We start from the raw sequence: 25,924 nt of genomic DNA, 5'->3' as shown, positions 1-25,924 counted from the left end.
GCTCAGGTGATGCCCGGCTGAGCGTGATTCCCAGCTCTGGCCGCCCAATTCGCAGCCCAGTTCGCAGCCGGAAGTCCAAGGCGCGCGCGTCCTTGGCAACCTGGCACTCGGCCTGTTGCTAAGAACTCTGACATCCGGAAGGGCGTGGCCTGGCGCCACGTGACCAGGCCACGCAGCGGAGGGAGAGGGCGGCCATGGGGCTAGGGGCAAGCAGCGAGCAGCCGGCGGGCGGCGAGGGCTTCCACCTGCACGGGGTGAGCCGGGGCGGCGGGCGGTTACCAGGGAGGGTAGCAGAGCCCCGAGGCCTGCAGTGATCTCCCTGCATGCCTTGCGAGGCCCAGCGCGTCCAAGATCCGAGGCTCCTTCTGTAAGGTGCATCGAAAGGGGCTGGGGGAGCTCGTGGACTTTGGGAAGGCTGCTGCAGAGGGGTGAGATGGCCAGAATGACTGGAGCCAGGGTGGGCACTGGGACTCCAGAGTGAAACACCCCGAGACTTGGATGAGGCCCTACGTGTCACTTTGCTGGGAGGTACGAGCGAACAGGCTTCTGGGAAGTATAGTCTGGTTGGTAAAGAGAGCGATATGGAGTTGGGAATAGGAAGGTCTTTGAACTCAGCTCTCCCATTTGCCCCCCTGAAAAGCAGGTAGATGCCGAGCTGTGTGGAGGCGGGCAGGTTTATCAGGTTGTCTGGCTGTTGGGTCAGCCTGCCTGCCTTCATTCCTTCAGACAGGATCTTAGTACTTAGCTCAAGCTGTTCGCAAACTCTCAGCTGCTCTTTCTCGGCCTCTCTTAAATTTAAATTAAAAAAATTTAATTTAATTTATTTTTTTGCGGTAGTACCATTATATAATCCTGAGTGGCCTGGAACCTACAGAAATCCATCTGTGTCTGCCTCCTGAGTCCGACTCAGGTGATGCCGGGCTGAGCTGGATTGCCAGCTCTGTTCTGTGCCTCTCTGGTCTATGTCAAAGGCTCTCCTAGCTGGAGAGCCACATCGGCTTCACAGACCAGAAGTGACAAGATTAGACACTGGATTGTATCCAGTCAGGGGTGTTTTAAAGCAAGTTCGTGGAGAGACAGGAGTTGAGGATCTTTGCACAAGGCCTGTGGAAAGTGAGATGGTGGGGATGCTGGAGGGAGTCAAGACAAGAGGGGCTTGCCGAAGGGGAACAGCTTGATCAGGTCGGAGGATGAGAACCCGATATGGAGATGTGTTTTCAGTGTGTGTGTGTGTGTTGTTTTTGTTTGTGCACATGAGTATATGAACCAGAGGTTTCAGATCCCTTTGAGTTGGAGTTACAGGCATTTGGGGGCTGCCACACTTGCATGCTGGGAACTGAACCCTGGTTGTTTGACAGAGCAATAGGCTCTTTTAACTGCTGACCCATATTTCCAGCCCCGCTGTGTTGTTTGTTTTGATATAGGATCTTATATAGCCAAGGAGGGCCTTTAACTCCTCATCCTCCTGCCTCTTCTTCCCCAGTACCAGGGTTACAATGTGCACCAGTACACCTAGCTATAGACATGGGTTTGACCACATACTCTAAGGCAGGCAGAGCTTGGGCACTAGAGATAACATGGTAGACGAAGTCTTTGAAAGCCCAACTGGAGAGAAGGAAGGCCATAAAGAGCTATGTGGAATAGGGTGTGGTGGCTCACATGTGGAATACCAGTATTTAGAGGTAAAGGCAGGAGGACTCCAAGTTTGAGGTCAGTTTATGTTATACATCAAGTTTCTGTTTTTCTTCTTAATATTTATTTATCATATTTGAGTACACTGTCACTGTCCTCAGATACACCAGAAGAGGGCATCAGATCTCATTACAGATGGTTGTGAGCCACCATGTGGTTGCTGGGATTTGAACTCAGGACCTCTGGAAGAGCAGTCAGTGCTCTCAACCGCTGAGCCATGTCTCCAGCCCATACATCAAGTCTCTTATCTCAAAAGCAAACGTGAGCTGAAGGGATGGCTCAGCAGTTAAGGCAGCCCAGGTTTAGTTCCTGGTATTACGTTCGCACATGTGTGCGCAGAGCTTATGACATCGGGTTGTTCACATCTGCCTGTAACTCCAGTTCCAGAGGATCAGAGACCTCTTCTGACTTGTGTAGGCATACCCTACTCCAGGCATCTGCACACACTAGCACACCACATAAATCTCAACTATACAATAATGCCACAGGGCTGGACAGATGGCTCAGTGGTTAGAGCACTGACTGCTCTTCCAGAGGTCCTGAGTTCAATTCCCAGCAACCACATGGTGGCCCACGACCATCTGTAATGGGATCCGATGCCCTCTTCTGGTGTGTCTGAAGACAGCTACAGTGTACTTACACACATGAAATAAATAAATCTTCTAAAAGAAAAATAATAATAATGCCACAGAGCTCCTTCCCCAGGTCCTGAAACTTGGCATTTTATTTAGTATTTATTATATGGAACTGTGGAGGGTTTTGTTGTTGTTTTAGATTTCTTTGTTTTTATGTTTAAGAATGTTTGCCAGCATATATGCATGTGCCTGGTGCCTACAGAGGTCTTAGGGAGTTAGGTCCCCTGGAATTGGAGTCATGGATAGCTGTGAGCCACCCGTGGGTGCTGGGAACTGAACCCAGGTTCTCTCCAAGAGGAGTCCAGCCTCTTGAGAGACTGTAAGTGGAGGAATGACAGGCTACACACACACACACACACACACACACACACACACACACTTTTATGCATGTGTGAAATGTCACGTATGTATGGAGGTCAATAGAACCTGGATTTGAATGATCCTTTCGCAGGGGTTGCCTAAAACCATCAGAATTTTTTTTAAAACAAAATCTTAATTGTTCGATTTTACCGTTGCAAACTTGGTAGCCAGATGCTGGGGTGAAACTCTGCTAGTTCAGAAAGGCAGAGCAAGTACCCAGCTGACCTTCCTCCTCAGCTTAGGTCCAGCAGCCATGTTCTCTCTCACAGTCTTCCAAAATCCTCCTTCAAATCGAAAGACCCTTCTACTTCCTGTGTGTGTCTACCCATCCTCCTGACTCCCTCTTGCTCTCTCTGTTTTTCTTTTTTTCCTTAATAATCTTAATATCCACTTCATGTAAACTGGTTGCTTATTCCACCTCTTGACCTGTGGTTGACTGTATTTAAGTCCTGTTTACAATATTCAAGCAGAAAGCTCTTGGATTGAAGGTGTGTGTTAAGGCTGAGTCACACCACAACTAAAAGCAGGTTTTCCAGTAAATAACAACCTCGTGATTCACAGTGTGTTAAGTATCCTGCAAGAGGAAAACACAGATATTTACATTTATGATTCACAACAGTAGCAAAACTAGTTATGAAGCAGCAACACAGTTTTATGGTTGGGGTCAGCACAATACAAGGAACTGTGTTAAAGGGTCACAGCAGGAAGGTTTAGAATCGCTTCTAGAAGAACAGAGGGCAGGTCTCAGAGGCTCTGAAGCAGGGCCCCTAGAGGGATGGAGCAGGACTTGGAGTTCCCACACAGGCCAGGAACAGCTTGCCCTGGGGCTGGGCTAGCCCCTACCGTGGGCTCACTTTTGCTAGAGGCTGTGGCAGCTCTAGTAGGTGCCACTCAGGAGGACTCACTCAGTCGCTGCTGCTGTCTGGGAGTTTTTATGCCAGCGCAAACTGGCCTTGAACTAGAGGCAACTGCAACACTTGGTTCTCTTCAGGCTCCTGAAGAGTTCTTCAGCTTGGGGACAACCTGTGTCCTGTTCCCTGTCGATGCCTGGCCCAAAAAGTCATCAACTGTTCATAGCAAAAGGCTTGCGCCAAAGGCCTAGGTGCATCTCTGGAGTTCAGGACCTGGGGGAAAAGGTTGCCTGTTTGAACAAGGCACTGTAGGTAGGGGTTGGAGATGTGTTCCAGGTACAGCTTGTGATGGGGGGGCTGGCTGTACTTTTACTTTGGAGCTAGTGGTAAGTTAGTAATTGAGAGGGCAGGGAGCACCCATCCGGACTGTGGCTGGGTGCAGCTGAGCGCATGTAGAGGCCGGTCCTGACCCTGGGATCTGCTCTCCTTCAGTGCAGGCTCTCCCTGCCTGCGTGACTGGAGCTAGGCAGCCACTCAGGGGCTAGGCTCTTTAGGATCTGGCCCCAGGCTGCCTTTTGCAGTCCCTCCCCTGGCTGCATTTCTCCTGCATGTCTGAGCTTTCCTGCCCAGTCCCTCTAACCTCCTAGTAACTTCAGTCCAGTTTTGGGGCAGGTGGGTAGTATTCCCCAGGTGCCCCTTACTCCCAGGGCTGTTTGAGTCCATTCTGGAAGCGTTTTGTGCATCACAATCAGGAAAAGTCCTTTCCCCAGAGGAAACTTGTGTCTGGGAAGGAGGTGAGCGGGGAGGTGGGTGAGCAGAGCAGTCTGTGCAGAGGTGAGTCCTTTGCACTGGTTCTCGGCCGCCGGAAGGAGGGGAATGTGGGGAGGGGGGAGGAGGCCTGGGCTCCTAGAGCCTGTGTAAATCATGTCTTGGCCGGGACTGGCCTCTGCCCTGTAACAGGTGCAGGAGAACTCGCCGGCCCAGCAGGCGGGCCTGGAGCCCTACTTCGACTTCATCATCACCATTGGACACTCGAGGCTGGTGAGGCTCCCCGCTGCCCCGTTCCCACAGGCTGCCCCTATTTGCTTCTGCCTTTTTTCCTTCCTGGATGGACCAGGGCCACCAGGCCTAAGAAGGCTGCCTTTCAAGACATATGAGGCCTTAGGACATGCTTGCTTTGTTAGTGTTTTGGAAAGCTCGGGGACCAAAGCTTGGGGTGTATGAAATGGATGGTGGCCGTGGTGGCTGCAGTCCCAAACCTAGCCTGAGAAGCTGGGCCTACCTTGCCCTCATGCTGGGCCCTCGATGCCTCTCAGGCCCTGACGCGTCCAAGGGTTCTGGCCCAGTGGTCTCAGATGGAGCCAGCTCCTCCCTGTCCCCGCAGAACAAGGAGAACGACACGCTGAAGGCACTGTTGAAGGCCAATGTGGAGAAGCCGGTGAAGCTGGAGGTATTCAACATGAAGACCATGAAGGTGCGCGAGGTGGAGGTGGTGCCCAGCAACATGTGGGGCGGCCAGGGCCTGCTGGGAGCCAGCGTGCGCTTCTGCAGCTTCCGCAGGGCCAGTGAGCATGTGTGGCACGTGCTGGTGAGTCCTGGCAGGGCGGATGGCGTGGCGGGCTGGGGACAAGCAGGAGCCGGGTGACCAGGGTGATGGGTGGGGCAGGGACCAGAGGGCAGTGCTGTTCTCAGAGGACAGCACATCAGTGCTGTTGTTAGCTGTTTGACCTTGGCATACTTGTTTCACGTTGTTGTTTTGGGACAGGGTCTCACTTTGTCACCCTGACTAGCCTGGAATTCACTGTGCAGCCAGACTGGGCAGGAATCTGCAGAGACTCAGTAACTTCTGTCTCCTGAGTGCTGGGATTAAAAGTGTGTCCCAGCACACCTGGCAGTCTTCATTGTTCTTCACTCCATACCGTAGTTTTTCTCTTAGATTCTATTCCTCTGTGTATACGGGCATTTTTATCTGCATATATGTCTGTGGACATGTGTGCAGTGCCCCTGGAGGCTACAAGAGGGCCTTGGGTCCTCTGGGACTGGGGTTGCAGATGGTTGTGAGCTGCCGTGTGGGTTCTGGCGATCGAACTAGGGTCTCCTGCCAGAGCAGCCGGTGCTAGACCTCCAAGCTGCCTGTGCAGTCCCCATGGCTTTGTCCCTTATCTGAAGGGTGGGCCAGCATGAAGCGCCAGAAGCCTGCTGCAGTGTTTAGTGCTGCTTGCGGGATGAAGATGACATGGTAGTTTCTCTGGCCTGTAGCTACGTAACAGGTACACAGTCGAATCTGAGCTGCCCCAGATGTTAGCGTTAGGTCTCAGACACACATGCACAGATGACACTGTGGATATCGGCGGCACACCGGAGCTCTTCGATGCTCAGTCTCCTGGTTCGGTGGAGGGAGGGTGCCCCTGCTGGAAGGTTTGCTAGTTGGGGTTCTAGCTGCCTTTGTAGGATCTTTGCGGTCTGCATGCAAAGGTGTGCCTGCGCACAAAGGGCTGACAAGGACGACTCCGGAGCACACAAGAGCAGTGTGGTTGCAACAGGGTTGTCCAGCTTCTGGCTTGGGGTGGCTACTTGTTTTAGGTCACATGTTCCAGGGGTTCTGGACTTGTGGGTTTTACGAGTATGTCTCTATTTGCCTCGTGTGGTGGTGTAGTAAGTATGGTGTCGTCATCTATGAAGCTTATGCTACAGAGCCACACACCTCAGAGTCTGTGCTCTGTTTTTATTTACAACGGGACATTTGTTTTGTGCGGGTGCACCTGTGCCCTGGCACATATGCAGGTCAGAGGAAACAGTCCTTCCACTGTGTGGGTTCTTAGGGACTGAACTCGGGTCTGATTGACATTACTCATGCCTTAAGCAATCATGGTAGTCAGTCCTTTAAAATAAAGTATGTGTGCTCCCAGTGGACCCATGCTCATGTTGTGTGTGCGTGCGGAAGCCAAGATATCTTTGGGTGTCATTGCTGGGAATCTTGTTCAGCTTCTTTGGAACAGTCTCACTTTGGCCTGAGCTCAGCAATTCGACTTTATGCCTGACAGTGAGGCCCTGCGAGCTGCCCCGCTCCCCCTCCCTAGCCAGCCACAGGTACACACCGCCTGGGTTCCAGAGCTTGAACTCAGAGTCGAACACTCAGTTGATTGAGCCTCCCCCAAGGCTCCTCATCATGGCTTTAGTAGTTTAAGACTTTGGGTTTTGGATTGTATTAGTAGCTGTCCTTGGCTGCCCTCGGCCATAGGACACCCCTGCTCCAACAGAGCTTTCTGGGGAGAAATGAGGGAACCTTCTGCTCAGCTCTCCCCTTCGCAGTGCCAGTCTGTCAGGGGCGCACCTGTGCACAGGCAGCAAGGCAGGTGAACTCAGGTTGCCAGGCCTTTCGGCAAGTCCCTTTACCTGTGGAGCTAACTTGATCCGCCCTCAACCCCCAACTTCATGTATGTGCAAGTGTGGTGGCCAGGTGTTAACCCTGGTGTCCTCTCTCTGCACTGTAGTTTTGAGATGGTGTCGCTTAGTTTGCCTCCTGCTGAATGCTGCTGTCCTGGCGTTTTCATGGCTGCTGGGGACCCGAACACAGGGTCTAAGGTTTACACTTCACTCTGCCAAAATTGTCTTGGCAGGGAGATGGTCTTCTCTAAGGTTTTTGAAGTAGGATTTCACTATATAGCTTTGGCTGACCTGGTACTGTCTGTGTAGATCCGGCCAGCCCCAAATTCAAAGATCCACTTGCCTCTGCCCTTCCCTCTAGCCCCCGCCCCCTGCCCCACTCTGAGTGCTGGGATCTAGAGAGGTTCAGTAACATTTTCCCGGCACAGGCCTAAGGCCAGTGGGGCAGTGCAGCCTAGGGGGTAGACTCTGGACTGTGTGCAGCTGCTCTCTCTGCTCACCAGGCTGTAACTTGGGGGAGGGAAGAAACTTGTGCCCTGTGAAGAAGTCTTGCTCTACACCCTGCTGCACAATAGAGGACAAGTGTCTTCCTCCCTAGAGAAGCCTATTCTCTCTGCTTAGCATGAGTCTTAGTTTATCATCCTCACCTCAGGACGTGGAGCCCTCTTCACCCGCTGCCTTGGCCGGCCTGTGCCCTTACACAGACTACGTAGTTGGCTCTGACCAGATTCTCCAGGAGGTAAAGAACCCATGGTGTTGGTGCGCCTGTTTCCGGGCCCCCTGAAGGGCTGTGGGCAGATGTGTTGTGCATGTGTCTCAAGGCTGGGAACACCCCTCCGACACTGTGTTTCTCCTAGTCGGAAGACTTCTTTACCCTCATTGAGTCCCATGAGGGGAAGCCCCTGAAGCTGATGGTGTATAACTCTGAGTCCGACTCCTGCCGGGAGGTGACTGTGACTCCCAATGCAGCCTGGGGTGGAGAGGGCAGGTACTAACTGGGGTCAAAGGGATACAGGGCTAGGTGGGTGGGCTGACCCAGCGGGCATGGGCTTCTCAAATCCCTTGGAGGAATCAGCCCGGACCCAAGAGCCCTGAGGCTCATCCTTGTCCAGGATCCTTGTTCAGTCACTGTTGTGGGTTGTGGGTGGGGGTGATGTAGGTGGGGAGGGCTGAGGTGTGGACTGCCCTGATTGAACACATCTGGCCTTCCACAGTCTGGGGTGTGGCATTGGTTACGGGTACCTGCACCGGATCCCAACGCAGCCCTCCAGCCAGAACAAGAAGCCACCAGGTGCCTCATCACCTGGCACTCCAGCTAAGACCCCACAACTTAATAATGCCTTTCCTCTTGGTACCCCACCACTCTGGCCCATCCCTCAGGACTCTTCTGGCCCAGAGTTGGGTTCCAGGCAGAGTGACTACACGGAGGTATGTGGGAGCACCTGTTGGGCCATGGGAGAGAGGAGTCTGGGGCATTGCGTCTGCCACCTGTGGGCTCTCTAGGGACCCGAGAAACACTGAGCCTGTGAGGTCCTGGACTTGAGGTGGCCCATCTGCTTCTGTCATGTAGGAGCGGAGAGGCTCTGCTTGGGTAAAACATGCTTTTGGCTCAGTTGTTCTCGAGTGGAGGTAAGGCACAGGTGGTCATATGTGAGCGGGAAACGGTAACCTAGAAACGGGCAGAACCTTGTGCCGAAGTGAGGTAGGAGGCAGTCAGGCCAGGACTGGACATGGTGTGCTGCTTGGTCCTCATTTGCACCTGGATTGAAGGGAGGTTCAGAGGACCGGGGTACCAGGGAACCCCCTCAAGAAGTGCTAGAAAGCTTCCCTGGTGTGTCTTTGTAGAGAGGATCCGGCTGACCTCCCATTACCCACAGGGAGGAAGGGTAATACTTGCCGTGCAAGGGTGAAGAGAGGTCTTTGTACTGGGTATTTCTAGGCACTGGCCTAACCTGCAGTTTCTCCTTTCCTGGTACCTTTCTAGGCACTACCACAGGTGTCTGGTAGCTTTATGGAGGGACAGCTCCTTGGGCCTGGGAGTCCTAGCCATGGTGCTGTTGACTGTGGGGGATGCCTACACTCCATGGAGATCCCGCTTCAGCCTCCACCACCAGTGCAGCGGGTTATGGACCCAGGTATGGGGCAGGTCCTGGAAGAGCCCTGATGCTAATGGGGGCTTCAGGCTCACAGCTGGGCTTGCACAGCAGTCCCAGCTTTCCTCAGGACCTGCTAACCTGTCAGTCCAGTCCAGGGTAGAGAAGGCCCACTCTGAGTGACTTGGCAAATAGAGGCAAAGCAGGATCTGGGCCCAATGCCATGGTGTTACCCCATGATGTTCAGCTCTGGGTTCCTTATGTCCCTCAGGGACATTGCATCAGGTGGTCGCAGCCTCCGCAGGATGAGAGGGAGGGTATCTGTGGGGCTGAGGGGAAGATAGGCTTCCACATTCCCAGTAGCTGGGGTTTCATGCAAGCAAAGAACTGGGTTTGCTTTTCCTCTCCAGGCTTCCTGGATGTGTCAGGCATGTCCCTCCTGGACAGCAGCAATACAAGTGTGTGCCCCAGCCTGTCATCTGCCACAGCCCTGACCTCCACAGCTGTTTCAGCCTCAGGACCAGAGGACATTGGTTCCAGCAGCAGTTCTCATGAGCGGGGTGGTAAGTGACCTTCAGTGACACAATCTGAGGATTCCTGTGTTTGGGGAGGTCTGCCCTGAGCTCCTCAGGTGGGTTAGAGGTTGGCTGTGTCAAGGGATTCACAATTGACCTCTAACTCTCCACCAAAGCCTGGGCTGCAGGGGTAATCAATCACTGAGGGTGGGTCTCCTCAGCTTCACCTTATCTTTCAGGTGAAGCTACGTGGTCAGGGTCAGAGTTTGAGATCTCCTTCCCAGACAGTCCGGGCTCCCAGGCCCAGGCGGACCACCTGCCCCAGCTGACTCTGCCTGATGGCCTCACGTCTGCAGTCTCGCCTGAGGAAGGGCTGTCTGCAGAGCTGCTGGAGGCACAGACTGAGGAGCCAGCAGACACAGCCAGCCTGGACTGCAGTGCAGAAACCGAGGGGCGAGCCAGCCAAGTCCAGGCCACCCCAGATCCAGAGCCGGGGCTGTGAGAATGCCCCTGGTGACGTTTGGTGTTGCTTAACTGTGTAGCTCTAGGCTGCAGCCTCCAAGTGAGGCATGGGCTTTGCTCGGGTACATACACGAGATCCTGGATTGAAAGGAACGGAACACTGGAGCAACATCCAGCTTCTGTAGAGGCAGGAAACGAAATCTAGACTCTCAGAGTAGCATTGAGGCCTCAAGGGAAGGGAGAGGCAGCAGGCCTGATCACAATCTCCATGTGAAGATGGGGTGAGGGGACAAGAGAGGCTGTGTCTACAAGCAGCCATGCTGGTACTGAGCACTCCAGATCCCAAAGCCCTTTCTCACTCTAATTCTTACACTGGATGAGAGCGGTAGTATACTTGGCCACTGTTCCTAGGTTGGGAAATTCTAGGTCCTCCAGAGGGACCTACCTCTGATAGCTGCACACTAGCCCCAGGGAGAGGTGTAAGAGCATCCAGTTCAGTTCTAGTGTCCTGTGATCTCCTTTCAGTCTGCACACGCAGATTAACAGGCTCTGAGTACACAAGGTATGGCTGGCTGATGGTAAACAAGTCAAACTGTGCTTACCATCAAAACCCCTCTACCTAGCCCTGTTGTCCTGACTTCTTCCCCAGGAGAGCCAGAGGAGAATGGACAAAGGCCCCTCCCATCTGTCCTCAGTGTTAAGGGGAAGGTGCCTTTAGGGGCTCAGGCTCCAAAAAGACATCTGTGCTGCTGCCTTGCTACAGATGGTACCAGGCATGTCTTCTGTAGCTCCAGTCCTGTGTCCTTGCTAATCACGGTCGGCTGCCGCTGGTCTTGTTTTCCAGACTCTGTCTCACCATCCACAGACCATGTAACTGTCTGTTCAAGGCATTTAGGCTATTAAGCTAAGGACTCTGTTCTACGAAGCACAGGCCAAATAGTACAGTGGGCCAGGTCCTGGATGGGCAAGCACAACCCCAAACACTAGGAATATATTTATAGCCAGACCTGTGAGGTCTCCAGAGCCACTGAGAGGCCTGTGGCTATACAACATAGTTACCACAGGGCTGCTATGGGGCCAGCTCAATTTAGCTCTGTGGTTAGGCATTCTGACCCCCCAGCTTCCCTCATTGGAAGGTTACACTCAGGATCCTGTAAATGGGGTAAGATGGATGCTAATGCTGTTTCAAGTGAACCCCCAGATGTTTCTTTCCCTGTTATCTGCTGTGGGGGAAAGTGACAAATGAAAAAATAAACATGTCCAGCACACTGAAATATTTGTAACTAAAGCTTTATTCTATACAACTTGAAATACAGACTCTGACCCTTTTGGCATTGCAGACTGTCCAATTTTCTGGAAACTGATTTTTGACTATAGGGGGAAAAAGTACAACCATGCTGGGGGTAAACTCTCCACAGGGGCACAACTGCCTGTGGATCAGAACTGTGCCCGCGAGCCAACCAGCAAAACCTATGCTTACTGCAGAGGCCCCTCCTGCAAACACCACCACCCCACCCCTTGCTTTGAGATTACAGCTACCACTAAAAAATATGCACCAAAAGTGCACAGTTGTGTCCAACACAGATATAAAGGACTTCTGTAAAAAAAGAAGCTGGCTGCTCTGGGGAGCAAGAATGGTTTAACACCCGGAAAATGTACTTGCTCACTTGAGGGTGTGGAAGCTATGGCATGTGTGTTCCACAGTTAGCAGTGAGGGGACCCTGCTCTGCAGTTGTACGGGATTAGTGCCTCAATTTGTAAGGGATAGATTTGGGCCCCTCAGCTGTCCCCAGCAGAACCTGTGAAGATGTAGAGAAGAGAAAAAAAACCTTCCTTTCCCAGGCCCCTTCCCCTTGCTCCTGTGGGAACAGACCACACACAAGGCAGGGGCAGCTGGACGGAGTAAGCTGCCCTCCCAAGGCACGTGTGCTTCCGCTGTGCTCAAAGGTTCACCTGCAGTTTCATGGCTGGGCCATTCATCTGTCTGGATGTAAATGACCAAGGGAAGAATCCAAAGTATTTTTTGCCAAAAGTTGAAGTGTTTATCCCCAATAAGTTAATATTCTGTACAAGATCCAAGTGAGTCTATGAAAGGTTTTGACTGTTAGAAGACAGCGGAAAGACCTGGATGAAGGCGTAACAAAAGCCCGTGTATAAAACTGGAAAAACAAACATGGACCACAATATAAATATCAAGCCAACTCACTGTGAGATCTTTTTACTCTAGCAACAAACTTTGAGACAGACTTCAGCGTGGTCTAAGTCCCGACAGTCGTCATGCTGCTCACCCAGAGCGCTGGCTTTGCCTGTGAGGACCGTCACACAGCCGGGCGCTATGGGGCAGTGCTGCGCAACACAGGCTGTTAGAGCCCTTGGGTCCAAGTGCTGCGCTCTAGCCCTGGAGTTGCGGAAGGTCTTCCTACAAGAGCATAGCTGAGATGTGGCATTTCAAAAGTAGCCCAAACATGGTCATTTCTTAGGAAATGGGCTGGCTCTTGAATTGTGCAACAGTGATTTCCATTAAAAATAACTCTTATATGGTGAAAACTTAATTTTTTTGTAATGACAATTGTGGAAAAAGCCTTCATGGGTACTGCATGAGTGGAATGTACTTGGAAAAGCTGCAGAGCTTGTGGGTTTGAAACTGAAACATGGCGACTGATGTGGCCCCGCTGATGTTCTCTAAGTGCTAAGAGACAAAGGTGGGTCCGTCAAAAGGAGTCAGCGAAGTCTGCACTGGCCTGCTGTAGATTCTCTGTACATCTCCCAGGACAGTGCCAGGGGCTTTACTGTCCTTGCACTCTTGAGTCCTTGGGGACACCTTAATCTATGCATGGAGCCTGGTTTCTATATTACATCTCCATCACGTCACCAAACTGGCCGCTTGGAGGTCTTGTTCCTGTAGGACGTGTGGGCTTCCTAGGACTACTCTTGGGGCCACAGAGGAAGGTGGTTGGTGAAGAACCCAGGAGCATGGGCCCACCCTTCACGTGGACTTCTGACGGTAATGGAGGGTGAGGTCCCCACCACTCTTCCATATGAAGTGCTTTACTGTCCGAAGGTCCATATTTGGGTCCAAAACCTGAATAGCCAAAGTGCATTGAGAATGTCAGCATCACTAAAGCTAAAGACGTCCTTAGCCAGAGACTGCCAGGAGGCCCAGCTCGCTCCCCACTGTGCCCAGGAGCCTGGTTTTTGTTTCCACACACGGAATCTGAAATGTGCACCTCTGCTGCTCATCAGCAGCACCAGCTCAGCCCTGCCTGATGACAGGGCACTTGTCTTGGTTGTAATTCATCTCTTCTCCACCCACCTCCACTCCAAGGTCTTTATTGTGACAGATACCACCCTGCAAGTCAAGACGACTTTGCCTTTTTACCCGACACAGCCCTACTGTGGGCATCTGGAAATCTGACCTCTTTCCGAGTGCCTCCCTCAGGTAAAGAGGAGCTGAAGAACCTTTCCAAGAGACAGTTCTTTAGAGCCTCGAAAAGCAGACGCCTTGGAGGCCACCAGCTTGAGACTGCTGAGACACCGTCTGTGACTTTATGGGCACCTCGGCTCTTCAGGTCCACTCACCTGGTCCTGGCACAGAAGTTCAATTTTCTCCTCTGCCAACACAGCGATATCCTCCTCCTTCTCCTGCTCTGGTTTTTCATTATTAGAAGAGCTGGTGGTTTGGGACTCGTTATCCAGGTTGATGATCTTCTCGTAGACGTGCTCCATCACCTTCCGGACCTGCAGCATGTCACTGGCAGAGAGTCTATCTCTAAAAAAGACATGTTTTGGCATCATGAAAAATCTTTTATTATTTTTCATTTGTGTCAACATCTCAAGATAAATGTCGCACAGACATCTGAAATCAATACATGTTTTCAGTCACTGCCTCAATTCATTTGAGAGGTGTCAGGAGAGTTCCTCTGGTTCCTTTGAGGGCTCATGCTCACATAACAGCCACTTGCATGATATGCCTCCAAGTCCTCTCCTCAAGTCTGGGCAAAGCCACCAATTAACAACCAAGGGCTCAGTGTTATCTCCTAGCTGTGCCTTCATCAGGAGACAACAAACACCCACAGCTTGCTCCAGAGCACCAACCCAGCACTACACAAGTCCCTGACCTCCAAGCCCACACCAGGACCTTGGAGTGGAGTCTACGCCTGCTCCAGAGATCCAGAGCGAGCATGTGGAGGAGGCGGGGCGGGCAGAGGTGTGGGTGGAACACTGTCAGTCTCACAGAGGTCACAAGTGTTTGCTGGGACAGCAGAACTTGGCCTCTGTGTGAGGTTGGGAATCCCTGTGACACTTTAATAGCCTTGTTGATTTCACTCACTAGCCATACATACTGATCACAGTTCAGACTCCAAGTTCTCCGCTGTAAGCTTCTCTTGGAGCCATGTCTATCTATATCAGGAGTTTCCAGTGGTCACTGCATGCTGTAACCTGGCACAAAAATTCCGACTCATGAAGCCCCTGACTCGCTGTATCTTTTCACACCATCCTATGTGGGAGCATGCATCTTCATACCATTTCTGGTATCCTGAGCAAGCTCTTGTCTGGGAGTCTGTCTTTGGGTATTGCACCCATCCATGTGTGTTCAGGTGCGATTCCTTGTCCTTCTAGAAGGGCTCTGTTCAGAGCTGGTCAGCTCCATTCTCATCCTCTCCTAAGCGTAAAAGCAGCCTCTACACACAGGTACCATCCTCAATGGAACTGCTTGGTTTACAGACTCCTCTAGTCACCTTGTAAGAACTGGATTACGGTGTGTGCCACTACACATGGCTACTTGGTCTTGCTATGTAGTCTTGGCTGGCCTGGAACTCACTTTATTGCCCAGGCTGGTGTCTCTGTCTCTTGTCTCCAAGTGCTGAGATTTAAAAGATGTGTGCCAGCAATTAGGAGACAAAAGCCATAGCAATCAGCCTCCAACCTAGCACCTGCCTCCCCTATTATAAAGCGGGCCAAAGGGCGGAGGCATCCGTGTGACCAGAGTAAGGAAACACAACAGTTACTTACTTTTTTAAAGTTTTTGCTCCTGAAGATGCATGAGGTTGGAGGTAGAAAGGAATTTTGTTGAATTTGGGCATATTTTTCTGAAATATTAAAAGTTTAAGAGGTATAATAGTTTCTGTTAGCTGATAAAACAAAAATGCTGTCAACAGGAAAACATAATTTATAAATAACCATTTTTACAATAAAATGACTTTTAATGAAACTTATAATAAGTTATCAATAGAAGTATACCTTAAAAATTTCTCAGTAAGTATGATGTTTAGTTTACAATAAAAATAGATGACAAATTATATGTAGTATTAGTGTCAAAACTAGTGGCATGGCTCTTCTGAAATTACCGTTCAAGGCATGATAGGAAAACAAACCTGAATTTTTTTTTTTTTTAATTTATTTATTATATGTAAGTACACCGTAGCTATTTTCAGACACCAGAAGAGGGCATCGGATCCCATTACAGATGGTTGTGAGCCACCATGTGGTTGCTGGGAATTGAACTCAGAACCTCTGGAAGAGCAGTCAGTGCTCTTAACCACGGAGTCATCTCTCTAGCCCCAAACCTAAATTTTTAAAGCTCCAATCAAAATATCAATCAGTCCTGATGACTAAAGGCCCCAACAGAAGTTTAAGTGTTCTGAGGAAGCCCCCAGAACATTCACTTTTGAGCAGACACTTGGGTGCCTGTGGGCCCATCATCCAGTGGAGAGGCGGTCAGGCCCTCCTACCATTTGTCTTCCCTCTGACAGAGGGGGGGTCTCCTGTGAAAATAATCCCCATTCTCAAATGACGGCTGAGATGATCCAGCCAGCTTTTCTTGGAGCATAGCCCATGTCACAGGGTCACTACTAATGCACCCAGGCTGAGTTCTATACTCAAAAGAAGCAGTGGTTTATGGGAGCCTGGGCAGGCAAGGCCACAGGAATACCCAACAGGTGTCACACTGGCTCTAAGTCCTTGGGGTGTATCTGGGATAGAAAACAAATTTTTTAAAGTTTCAAGAGATTAAATTCCTTTTCATATGGCTTTAGGAATATACAAATAGTCAGGAGGACACGAAGTCTAGAAACAGACTGTCTGTAGGAATTTAGTGCACCACAGACAGTGTAGCATTTCAAATTAGTAGACAGGTCAGACTCCTATAAACTTCACTGGCACACGGCATAGTTCTCTGGGAAAAGTTAGGATGTCACCTCATAGCAAACAGAAGAATGAGTAACAGTAAAGAGGCAGGTAAGAAAACGATAAAGTCCGAGAGCTTACATAAAGGATACTCTGAATTGGGAGATATCTAACAAAACATGGAACTCAGAGCCATAAAAACTCAATTTGATTATACAAAACTTAAGTTTTCACCTTGACTAAAGTAAAAGTTTAATGAAGGCACAGAGGAGTCAGGTTAATTGGCAATGAAAGATCACCTGCGAGTAAGACGATGACCCAGTTAGAGACATGGCAAAGGGCACAAACAGGCAGGTCACAGCAGAGACAGTCAGTGTGAGAAGGCCCTAACCTCACCATGAACAGAGAAGCGCCCACACTGAGGTCATCGCACAGCTCAGTGTCCAGTGCTGCTGTGGCTGTGACAATCGGGTACTCATACTGCTGCTTCAGTGTAACCCGCCTTTGTGAAAGGGCAACTCGGCATTATCTATACAAATTCACAATGTGCACACCCTCTGACCCAGCCATTTCATGTGTAGTTCATCTAAAGGGTGCACAAAGACACATACAGGACGTTCACTGCAGCACTGTTTGCAACACAAAACACTGGAGACAACCTGAGCCCATTAATAAGGGCTGATCAAATAAAAAATGATACAATTACACAAAAGGATAGGGTGTAGTTTTTAAAAGGGAACAGTCCATAAGTACAGGCATGAACAGATGTCCAAGACATTTTTAAGTAAAAAAAAGTTGCAGAATACTCTAAGAGATTTTGTGCAAAATTAAATGAACTATACACTTGTGTATGCTCACAAATAACATGTGCTCATGTAGGTGAAGAAAGTGGCAAAGGCTGCATCAACCTCCTATTAGGTGCCCTCCGGACTGGGAGGAAGGGTGAGGAGGATGGATGGGAAGTGGTGGGCACTTAAAACACTGATTACATCATAGAATAAGCAAATATTGTTCTGACTGAAAGCAGACAAAGATAAAAGTCGACATGTAAATAGCTATCAGATGCGTCTGCAACTCTGCAACTTCAGGAACACAGGGGGCTCCCCTTGGCAGGTGACTTTTGTTACAGTGTGATACTCAATGTCACAGTCTGGGAAAAGTGAAGGACACTTACATCCACAGTGATGTCAATCACCCATTGTGGCACGGTCTCATTGAGAAGCATCGCCTCAGTCTCGCCCCCGGAATCTCGGCAGAGCAGCCTAGACACAATCCATCGGGTAGTCAGTGTCAGACGAGCAGAGGAGGAGCCCTCACAGTGCTCACTGAGGACAGCAAAGGTGATGGGAGGGTAGGGAGACTTGGGCCCTGATCAAGCTGCTTCCGAGTCCTGGATCACTACAAGAAGCACTCAGCCCAGGGCCTAGCCAGTGCCATGCATGGCACAGGCTGCACCTGCAGTCTCAGGAAGTATCGACAGGAGGAAGCCTATACTCAAGGAAAAGGCAAGTATCACCCCACTTCTGACAACCACGCCATACTGCAACACTTCACCCTGCTCCATCAGCTTCCCATGGCTAGAGTCAGAGCCTGGAGGCAGGCAGGCAGGGGTGTTGTGCGTGCATATGTGCGTGCGTGCGTGCGTGCATGTCTCACCTTGGCCCTTCGCTATTAATATTCACTGCACCAGGCATTAAGTACCTCAAGGAGATGACACTCTTAATGACAACTGCTCATGTCTGTTTGGGCAGCATTTCCTAGCAAGAGGGTTGGTTTACTAAGCAAGGCCTTTCTTAGGCAGGGCCTCTAGTCTTTCTCATCCGTACCTGAATAGTGTGCGGCCTCCAGCTTCTCCAAAGATCACAGGGGTGTGGGGGGGCACTTGGAAATAACCATTTCCTTTCTGGACTCGGCTCTCCTGCTCCCCACTCACTAGGAAAGATAGGCAGGCTGTTAGTGCTGAGACCATAGCTCCTATAAACACCGATCACACATGTAAATGTAAACATGCCAACATTTTAAAAATAAAAAATCCTGGGTCTGGAGTGATGGCTCAGTGGTTGGAACACTGGTTGTTGCTCTTCTAGAGGACCCAGTACCACACAGTGGCTTACAACCATCTTAACCCTAGTTCCAGGGCATCCAACACTCTCTCTGGCCTCCTTGGACACTAGGCGTGTTCCAGTGTTGCCCACATATACATACAGGAAAACTGATACACATCAAATAAAAACGAACAAATTTAAAAAAACATTGAAATCAAAACCCTGTTCCTCGGTCAGTGTTAGGAAGCTGGAGTGAAGGCTCTAGGTTAAGAGGACCGAGTGCTCTTCAGAGGACCTGTTCAGTTCCCAGCTTCCTAGGTCCAGGAGATCTGGTGCCCTTGCCTGGCCTTCACATGCATCCCCACATAACTGAATACACATAAATTTTAAAAAATATTTTAAAAAGTAATGAAGGTATGAAACAAGTAATTAAATTCTTGAAAAAAGAATGTAGCATTATATATATATGAGAGCAAAGAATCTCATCAGAAGCCCAGTACACTGTCCACTGTAAACACAGCCCCTTTGGAGGGCTTTAATACTCAGCTCCCGGAACCTGAGCACAATGGCACCATCTAGAACTTGGAAGGGTCTATGACAACTGTGAGGAAGCCTGGACTGTAAGAGACTTTTCTCAAAAGGAGAAAGAGAAGGGAAACCGCTTGTATCAACAGGTGACGTCAATGTCCCTGTGCAGAGAATCAAACACAGGGTTCCTTTTACCTGTGAGAGCCACATCCCACAGTGGTCTGTCTCAGCTTCTGCCAGCTCTCAGTGCACTGATGCTGTCACTCGGATGCAGGAAAGACAACTGGGCACCGCAGGCTATGTGAGACTACAGCACATATGCTAAGTACCCCTCGGCCCTGCTACTGTCACCTTTCTCAACACACACACTAACCATGGTTCACTTCATTCTCTTCTTCGTCCATGGGAGTCACATGTGTTCTGGGCCAGTACTCCAGGAGTGCCTGTAGTAGAAGTCCTCCTAAGTTCACTGAGGGTTAAGAGGAGAAATGGGGAGTCTGTTAGCTCCAACCTAACAAAGACGGCGTCAGCGTGCTCATGCCGCATCTGTCTTCTTGCTTCTCAGGATGGGGTTACAAGTGGGTGCCTTACAGAAGCTACACACATACAAGCTTGAATTGGCGCTGTTACGACATTCTTTCTTTGTGAGTTCAGCCTGGTCCTTGACTCATCTTTCTTCCTTCTCCCAAGTACATGGATTAGAGGCATGTGCACCATGCCGTGGTACACACGCTGTGGTGGTCTGAATAGGAAGGCCCCTCTCCCAGCCCACCAGAGTTATGTATTTGAATGCCTGGCCAACAGGGAGTGAAACAGGAGGTGTGGCCTTGTTAGAAAAAGCATGTCACAGCGGAGGTAGGCTTTGACAATTCCTATGCAAAAGCTACACCCAGTGCGACACACACAGTCTCTCCTTGCTGCCTGTGGATCAAGATGTAGAACTCTCCATTCCTCCAGCACCATGTCTGCCTGTACGCTGCCATACTTCCTGACATGATAATAATGGAATAAACCTCTGAAACTGTGAGCCAGCCTCAGTGAAATGTTTTCCTTTGTAAGAGCTGATGTGGTCTCTCCACCAAGACACATCCTTAGGGTCCCAACACACGACCAGAAACAGGCAGGTCTTGGTGCTTGATCTCAGAATGGAAGCTGCAGAGAAAGTACTGCTCTGCTATTCAGTGGACACTCTTCTCTACCCTTCTGTGGAGACAGGATTTACACCGTGGCTAAGGCGGCCTGGAACTCACGGCAGTTATCCAACGTAAGCCTCCCAAGGGCTGGGATTACAGCATGAGCCACGAAGTCTGGTTTAAGCTACAAAGTAACAGGCTGTTATTCCCAGATCTCCCCTAAAGCCAGCAGCCTTGTATTTGTACATGTGTTGCACTGTTCCACACCAAATTCTCAGCAGAGTGCTGACTGAGATAGTGTCATGATGTGTTTGGGCAGTGGAGATGTAGATCTTTAATCCCAGCACTCGGAGGCAGAAGCAGGCAGATTTCTGAGTTCAAGGACAGCTGGTTTATAGTGAGTTCCAGGACAGCCAGGGCTACACAGAAAAACCCTGTCTTGAAGCAAAACATACAAACAACAGTAAGAGTCATGACTTGAGGGACACATACAAAGATGACCAGCTACCTTCTGCAACCCTAGACACTTGACTCACATTTTGGGTCTGAGCCATCAGGACTGCTGAAGCCAGCGTCTTTCGCAGAAACCCAAGCGGCGAAGCAGTCACTTTCATCCAGAGTAATGGTCAGCATCTGTGGGAGGACAGTGTCAGCAGCGCCCTCCCCCTCCTCTCCAGCACCTGACCCTGCAGCATCCATCCATACGCTAGACTAAGGCTAAGCCGTGCTCCTGGGATTCAGCTACGGCTCACTTTATTCAAGTGGCGGGCTTCAATGACAACATATTAAAATGGGAAAAGCAACTGTACACATTTAAAGACAGCAAACTCTTGGAGAATAATTAGGGCATGGAGGGGGTCTTCAATTATCCAAAATCACATAAATACTGATTGCCTAACTCACCCCTGTTTTTAGGTCTACTGAGAACCAATTTGGAACATACACCATTTTAAATCTTTTCTTAATTTCATCTTCAAAGTCCACTTTGCCCAAATCTTCCACTTTGCATGCCTGCATAAGAAAGCACAATGGTCAGGATGAAGTAAGGGCCGACTGGCTGAGACGTCATTCTTCCCAGCTTCACACTGGCTTAAATAACTAAAGTACACTTCAAAAAGAACACAGCCAACTTCTTTTATTCTAAGGCTTTTAAATAACTACCTGATAGTAAACTTAGTGAGCTGGAGGATGGCTCAGTGGTTAAGAGCAGTTGTTGCTCCTGTGGCCACCAGCCTCACAACCATCCATTCACTCTAAGTCCTGGGAATCTGGTGCCCTCTGCTTATCTCCCTGGCACCAGGCACACCCATGGTACACAGACATATGTGCAGGCAAATTCTCATACACATAAAAAAATCTCTTTTCTAAGGGTGTGGCTGTAGTTTAATTTTTCTACACTGAGCCCCCAACACTCACCTGGAAGCACATCAAAGTAAACTTCAGATCAAGGGGGAGAAAAGTAACCAAGAGACATGTTACAAGTGCCTGCTTAACGGGCGCTGAGTCCCTTTCAGACAACAGCCGGCTCAGGGAACAACCCAGAGCTTCCCTCTGCTGGCCAACTTCATACTTCCATGCCTGGAGGATGGTTCAGTGGTTAAGAACACTTATTCTTGCAGAAGACCCAAGTTCAATTCCCAGCACCTACATGGTGGCTCAGAACCATCCATATTATGCATCCAGAATCTGATTATTTCTTCTGACCTCTGTAGGTACCAGGCATACACATCCATGAAGGCAAAACACTCATACATACACAATTTAAACAATCTTAAAAAAAAAAAAAAGCCTTCTGAACACCTCTCATTCTAAAAATGTACTTCCCCAAAGCCTTAACCATCCTCAGTGTCGGGTAGTTTCTCTTTAGTGCTGAAACCTAGAACCGAGTGACTCCTGACTGACTGGTCAGTTCAGTATCAGCATGGCTTTCAGTACTGCAGTAATCGCCTCACAGGTAGACATGGACCATTCCATTGCTCCATAACGTTCCAGAGAAAGCATACACCACCGTAACATACTCAAACCACAGGATAAGCCTGTATCCCAGAAGCCTACATCATTCACTATGCTGCACACATATTCCTTGGTCCTAGCTGGCACCTCGAGACTATTCTTCCTTAATTTTCTGAAAACCCAAGCCTTGCTCCATTCAAATGCAGTTGCAAATGGTTATGTTGCCCCTCAGACCTCCATTGAAACTGTCACTGTCTCCAGCCATAACTGGACCATTACTTCTGTCTGGAAGTGTGTGTGTGCATACGAGTATGTAAGCAAGCCTGGACAGAACCTCTGTATCACTGACAGTCCCCATCCCCAATGGACCCTCTCATAAGTAGTGAAACAGGCTCGAATTCTTCCACCCTAAACATACCTGAACACACACACACACACACACACACACACACACACACACACACACGAGTAAAAATGGCCTCCCCTTGGCGCTTGCTCCTAATCCGTTCCAACTACCTCTCTCTGCCCCACTCCTGTAATCCAGTGAGTTCAAGACAATTTCTTTCTTCATTGCCGTTAACCCTGAACCCACTGGCTGCTGCCTGAAGGGCTTGTCCCAGAGACTACCTTCCCGGCTCAGGAATCTTACAATAACTCAGCTCCCTGAAACCCTCACTTGTCCTTGAGCTGTCACTGGCTTCTGGTGTTCTTACCCATCTTTATCACACACTGGTGGTTTCCTTCTAAATCCTTGACAAGAATGATGGCCCAGCTTATTCTCTTCTTGGCAACCCTGACAGTTCCCATGACATCATCTGTAATTCCCATGCTGAGGGCTGCTGTGCGCCTTATCCAGCCTGGTGCTTACCCAGTGGACTGTGCAGTGTCCACCTATCCAGATGAACTCACACGCACCATTTTCCCGGAAGCTGGGCCGTCATCATCTGAGTGCACTACTTCAGTCCACAACAGAGGAGAGGGCTCATCCTCACATCTTCCTCTCTACTCTCCACTGTCTTTTGTTTCCCACCCATCTCACTGTAGAAGATTCCTCTGTGCCGAGTCTTGTGTTGTATGGTTCTGAAATATGTCCTCGACATCACCAGAAAATGGGTTCCCCTCATTTCTGGGTTGAGGTCACTGGCTACAGACTAAAACAGAGCTCTGCCCTCTCCTTCACGTTCCCAGACTTCCTTAACTTCTTTACCCTGTTAGACTTATACCAGATCATGTGACTTCAGGACTTTCAAGGTTCATATCCAGACACGGGAAGCTGTTTGCAGAGATGACAGCCATGACACATGCCCTGGAGCTCCACCAAGTACAACTCTACCCCATCTAGACAGCAGGGGTCTACCGAAACAACTAGCAGACCAAGAACAGGGGACAGAACCACAGGCAGAACCAAACTGCTAGTTTGATTAGAGACGCGGCGTGGCAAGACTCTTGGGTACTGTGGAAACAGTCAGTGACAGGGAGGAGGGCAGTCTGGGAAGAATCAAGCAGTTTTGCAGATGAACGATTAGGGCTTTTCTGGATCCTCCCAGTTACCATGGGACCCTTTTGTAAAAGAAAGGACAGGACAGAACAGCTCTCTTTACACTCAGAGAATGACCCAGTCTAAATGCCAACGGCATACGAGAAGAACCTTCACGGTAAAGCAGCACTGGACATGGTTTGTTATACAGCTACCAGGGAAAAGGTTAGCGACTACCATACCATCCAATAGCCAAAAATATCCACCTCCAAATAAGGTACTACTGCAGATAAATATTGACTATCACGTACAGAAGAGGAGAACCAAGGGAAATACAGGACAGGACAGGCACTCACCTTCAACACGTCCCAGTACGCCACATTGTTATTCGTATCTTTGGTTAATATGTGTCGCTTATCATTTAGGATGTGGCACTGAATGATACTGGCGCCCCCTAAAGGAAGAAAAAACAACTGGCAAAAGACAGACTGGTAGTTCTCGTCGATAGCGCCATGTGCTGGCGGGCGGTGATAGCTATCTTTACAAGGATTTTGGGGAGAGAAGCCAAGCTGTGAGGCCTGAGCAGCAAGTGCTGAGTCAGCCTGCCAGCCTCGTCTCTCCTCCAGCTTCTCACTTCCTCTCCTCTACCTCCCCAACAGTGTTCTATTCCCAAGGCAGGTAAGACTACAGATGAATGTGCAGATAGGACTCTAATCCTAAGTGCAAACATTCAACACACTTTCTCCCCTCACCCCCTTTAAAGCTCAACATCTGACCTTCTCTGGCTTGTGCCTGAAGACAAGATTAAAGGTATCTTACCCTGGCAACTGTGCTGTAGGGTAAAATATGAACAAGAGAACAGCGCCACAATACACATTATAAAGGCAGCCCTGTTGTGTACCGAAAGCAAAAGGTTTCAGCATACTGCTGTTTGCAGCAAGCAGAGCTGGGAGACACTGCATCAGACCCATAGTTCTCACGCAGATCCAAACACTCAAAGCAATCCTCAGGTCTGGGAGAACGGATCTCATCAGCGTACACGCACGTACTGAAGCACCCCATGCAAGCCCTCATCTCTACCACCGACAGCCACTAATTAAAAAAGAAATCAATCAAAAATCCATTTCTTGTGGCTGCTGGGAAGTGGCCTGTGGGCCCCACACCCTTGTGCACGTGGACAGCACTGACGGGACGCAGTCGGTTATTTAAAAATTACTCCTGATGGTAGGAGGGACGTGCTGAGGAGGTGTGAAGGGACCAAAAGAGATGACCTAGGAGCGGATATGACAAAGACATATGGCACACATGGCAGAGACAAAGAACCAAGCAAACGTCAAACATGTTCTTACAAGCCCACTCATCTCTGCCGTCACTATACTAGGAGCCCACGTCTCTGGGCTTTTGTCTGTGAAGCACTGCACTGAGAGAAAGGCCCCACTGGCTGTCACGCTCATTCACTGTAACCCATGAAAAGAGCGCTTGCACGTGGCCTTACCTTTAATAACTTGGTCGGGCTGTGTGCAGAGGGGCGTTATGGGACTTGTACAATCATTGTCATAATCACCAGAGGCTCGGAAATTATGAATTCCCTTCAGTGTCTAAAGGAACAAAATGAATGATGTCATCATTTTATGTTCTTCAGGCTTGTCAAGGGTTGAGAATGTCATAGCTGTAGAACTAGTGGATGTTGAGGGATCTATCACAGCTACATAAGACACAGCCAGTCTTAGCAGGGAGCCACGGGGTCAGCCAGCAAGAAATCCAACAGTTAAGGAGAGAATGTTGAGCCCCAAACAAACAACAAACCCACAGGACTCTGTGGGGGCTTGAATGAGATGGGTTTCCATAGGCTCACAGATTTGAATGCTTGAAGGATTGGGAGGTGTGGTCCTGTTGGAACAGAGGTGTCTGTCACTAGGGGTGTGCCTTGTGGTTTATGCCATGCCTACTCTTTGCCTGCAACTTTTGGACCAGCTGTGACCTCTGAGCTACGGTCCTAGCTCCACATCTGTCTACCGCCACATTCCCCACCATGATGGTCATGGACTAATCTCCCCCAATTAAATACTTTCTGCTGCAAGGTGCCTTTAGGTTTTATCAGCAACAGAACAGTAACTAAGACAGTCCCAAAGCAGGGGACTATTTCAAGGTAAGATTTTAATTAACAGGCATAAGGGCGCTCACATAAGTTCTGCAGCTGACCTGCACACAAACCCTTCCCATAGCTCCCAGAGCCAGTTATGCAAGAAAGCTCAGTTCCTTAGTAAGGAGCTGGTGCTGTTAGGACCTAACCCAGTCTTTCTCTAATAACCCTGCTTTCCATGGAGAAAGGCAGGAATTCAGAAGCCAACCTGTTGTTCTATTATCTTTAGAAAAATGGGTATGTGGACTGGTTGCCTTATTCTTCTTGTGTTTAACTTAAACAGTGTCTTGCTATGTAGTTCAGGCCGGCCTTGAACATGCAGCACTCCCTTCTGTTAGTCTTCCAGGTAGGAGTCTAGCTGTGCGCTACACACATGGCTGGACTGCCTACTCTCAGGTGCACTTTTCTAAGGTCAGAAGCTGTCTAACACTGACTGGTTTAATCAGGCAACACTCTGTTCTAAGTACATCAAGCACATATTCTAGCTGGTAAAAGAAAAAGAAGGTCCATTTTGCCCATGAATG

General features: G+C 49.6%; 2 protein-coding genes across 4 annotated transcripts in view; one reads left to right on the top strand and one right to left on the bottom strand.

The window, feature by feature from the left end:
• Nucleotides 1–164: 164 nt before the first annotated feature.
• On the top strand, nt 165–11,214 carry GORASP1 (golgi reassembly stacking protein 1). Of its 3 annotated transcripts, none has more exons than XM_080933988.1 (9): nt 165–254; nt 4,499–4,579; nt 4,923–5,012; nt 7,578–7,664; nt 7,783–7,913; nt 8,140–8,353; nt 8,910–9,060; nt 9,429–9,581; nt 9,773–11,214. In XM_080933988.1, exons 1-9 carry the CDS (start codon nt 195–197, stop codon nt 10,033–10,035), a joined length of 1,230 nt encoding a protein of 409 aa, XP_080790114.1. In that variant the 5' UTR covers nt 165–194; the 3' UTR covers nt 10,036–11,214. The 3 variants fall into 3 exon arrangements, with proteins under 3 accessions (XP_080790114.1, XP_080790112.1, XP_080790113.1); XM_080933986.1 differs by having other exon boundaries at nt 4,923–5,126; nt 9,773–11,212; XM_080933987.1 differs by lacking the exon at nt 165–254 and adding an exon at nt 416–528 and having other exon boundaries at nt 4,923–5,126.
• A 126-nt stretch (nt 11,215–11,340) lies between these two features.
• Nucleotides 11,341–25,924, bottom strand: part of WDR48 (WD repeat domain 48) — a 30,618-nt gene continuing 16,034 nt past the window's right edge. The window contains exons 10-19 of the mRNA XM_080933985.1: nt 24,753–24,855; nt 23,614–23,711; nt 20,731–20,838; nt 20,364–20,460; nt 19,068–19,163; nt 17,948–18,053; nt 17,296–17,383; nt 15,009–15,085; nt 13,575–13,764; nt 11,341–13,077 (exon numbers count right to left, since the gene is read on the bottom strand). Coding sequence (XP_080790111.1) covers nt 12,982–13,077; nt 13,575–13,764; nt 15,009–15,085; nt 17,296–17,383; nt 17,948–18,053; nt 19,068–19,163; nt 20,364–20,460; nt 20,731–20,838; nt 23,614–23,711; nt 24,753–24,855 — 1,059 coding nt within the window. The 3' untranslated portion in view covers nt 11,341–12,981. The remainder of the gene's footprint in view (nt 13,078–13,574; nt 13,765–15,008; nt 15,086–17,295; nt 17,384–17,947; nt 18,054–19,067; nt 19,164–20,363; nt 20,461–20,730; nt 20,839–23,613; nt 23,712–24,752; nt 24,856–25,924) is intronic.

The sequence above is a fragment of the Micromys minutus genome, assembly GCF_963924665.1.
Source record: "Micromys minutus genome assembly, chromosome: 21".
NCBI lineage: Eukaryota > Metazoa > Chordata > Mammalia > Rodentia > Muridae > Micromys > Micromys minutus.
Note: the sequence above shows the minus strand (reverse complement) of the source record. Positions and strands in the feature narration are given on the sequence as shown.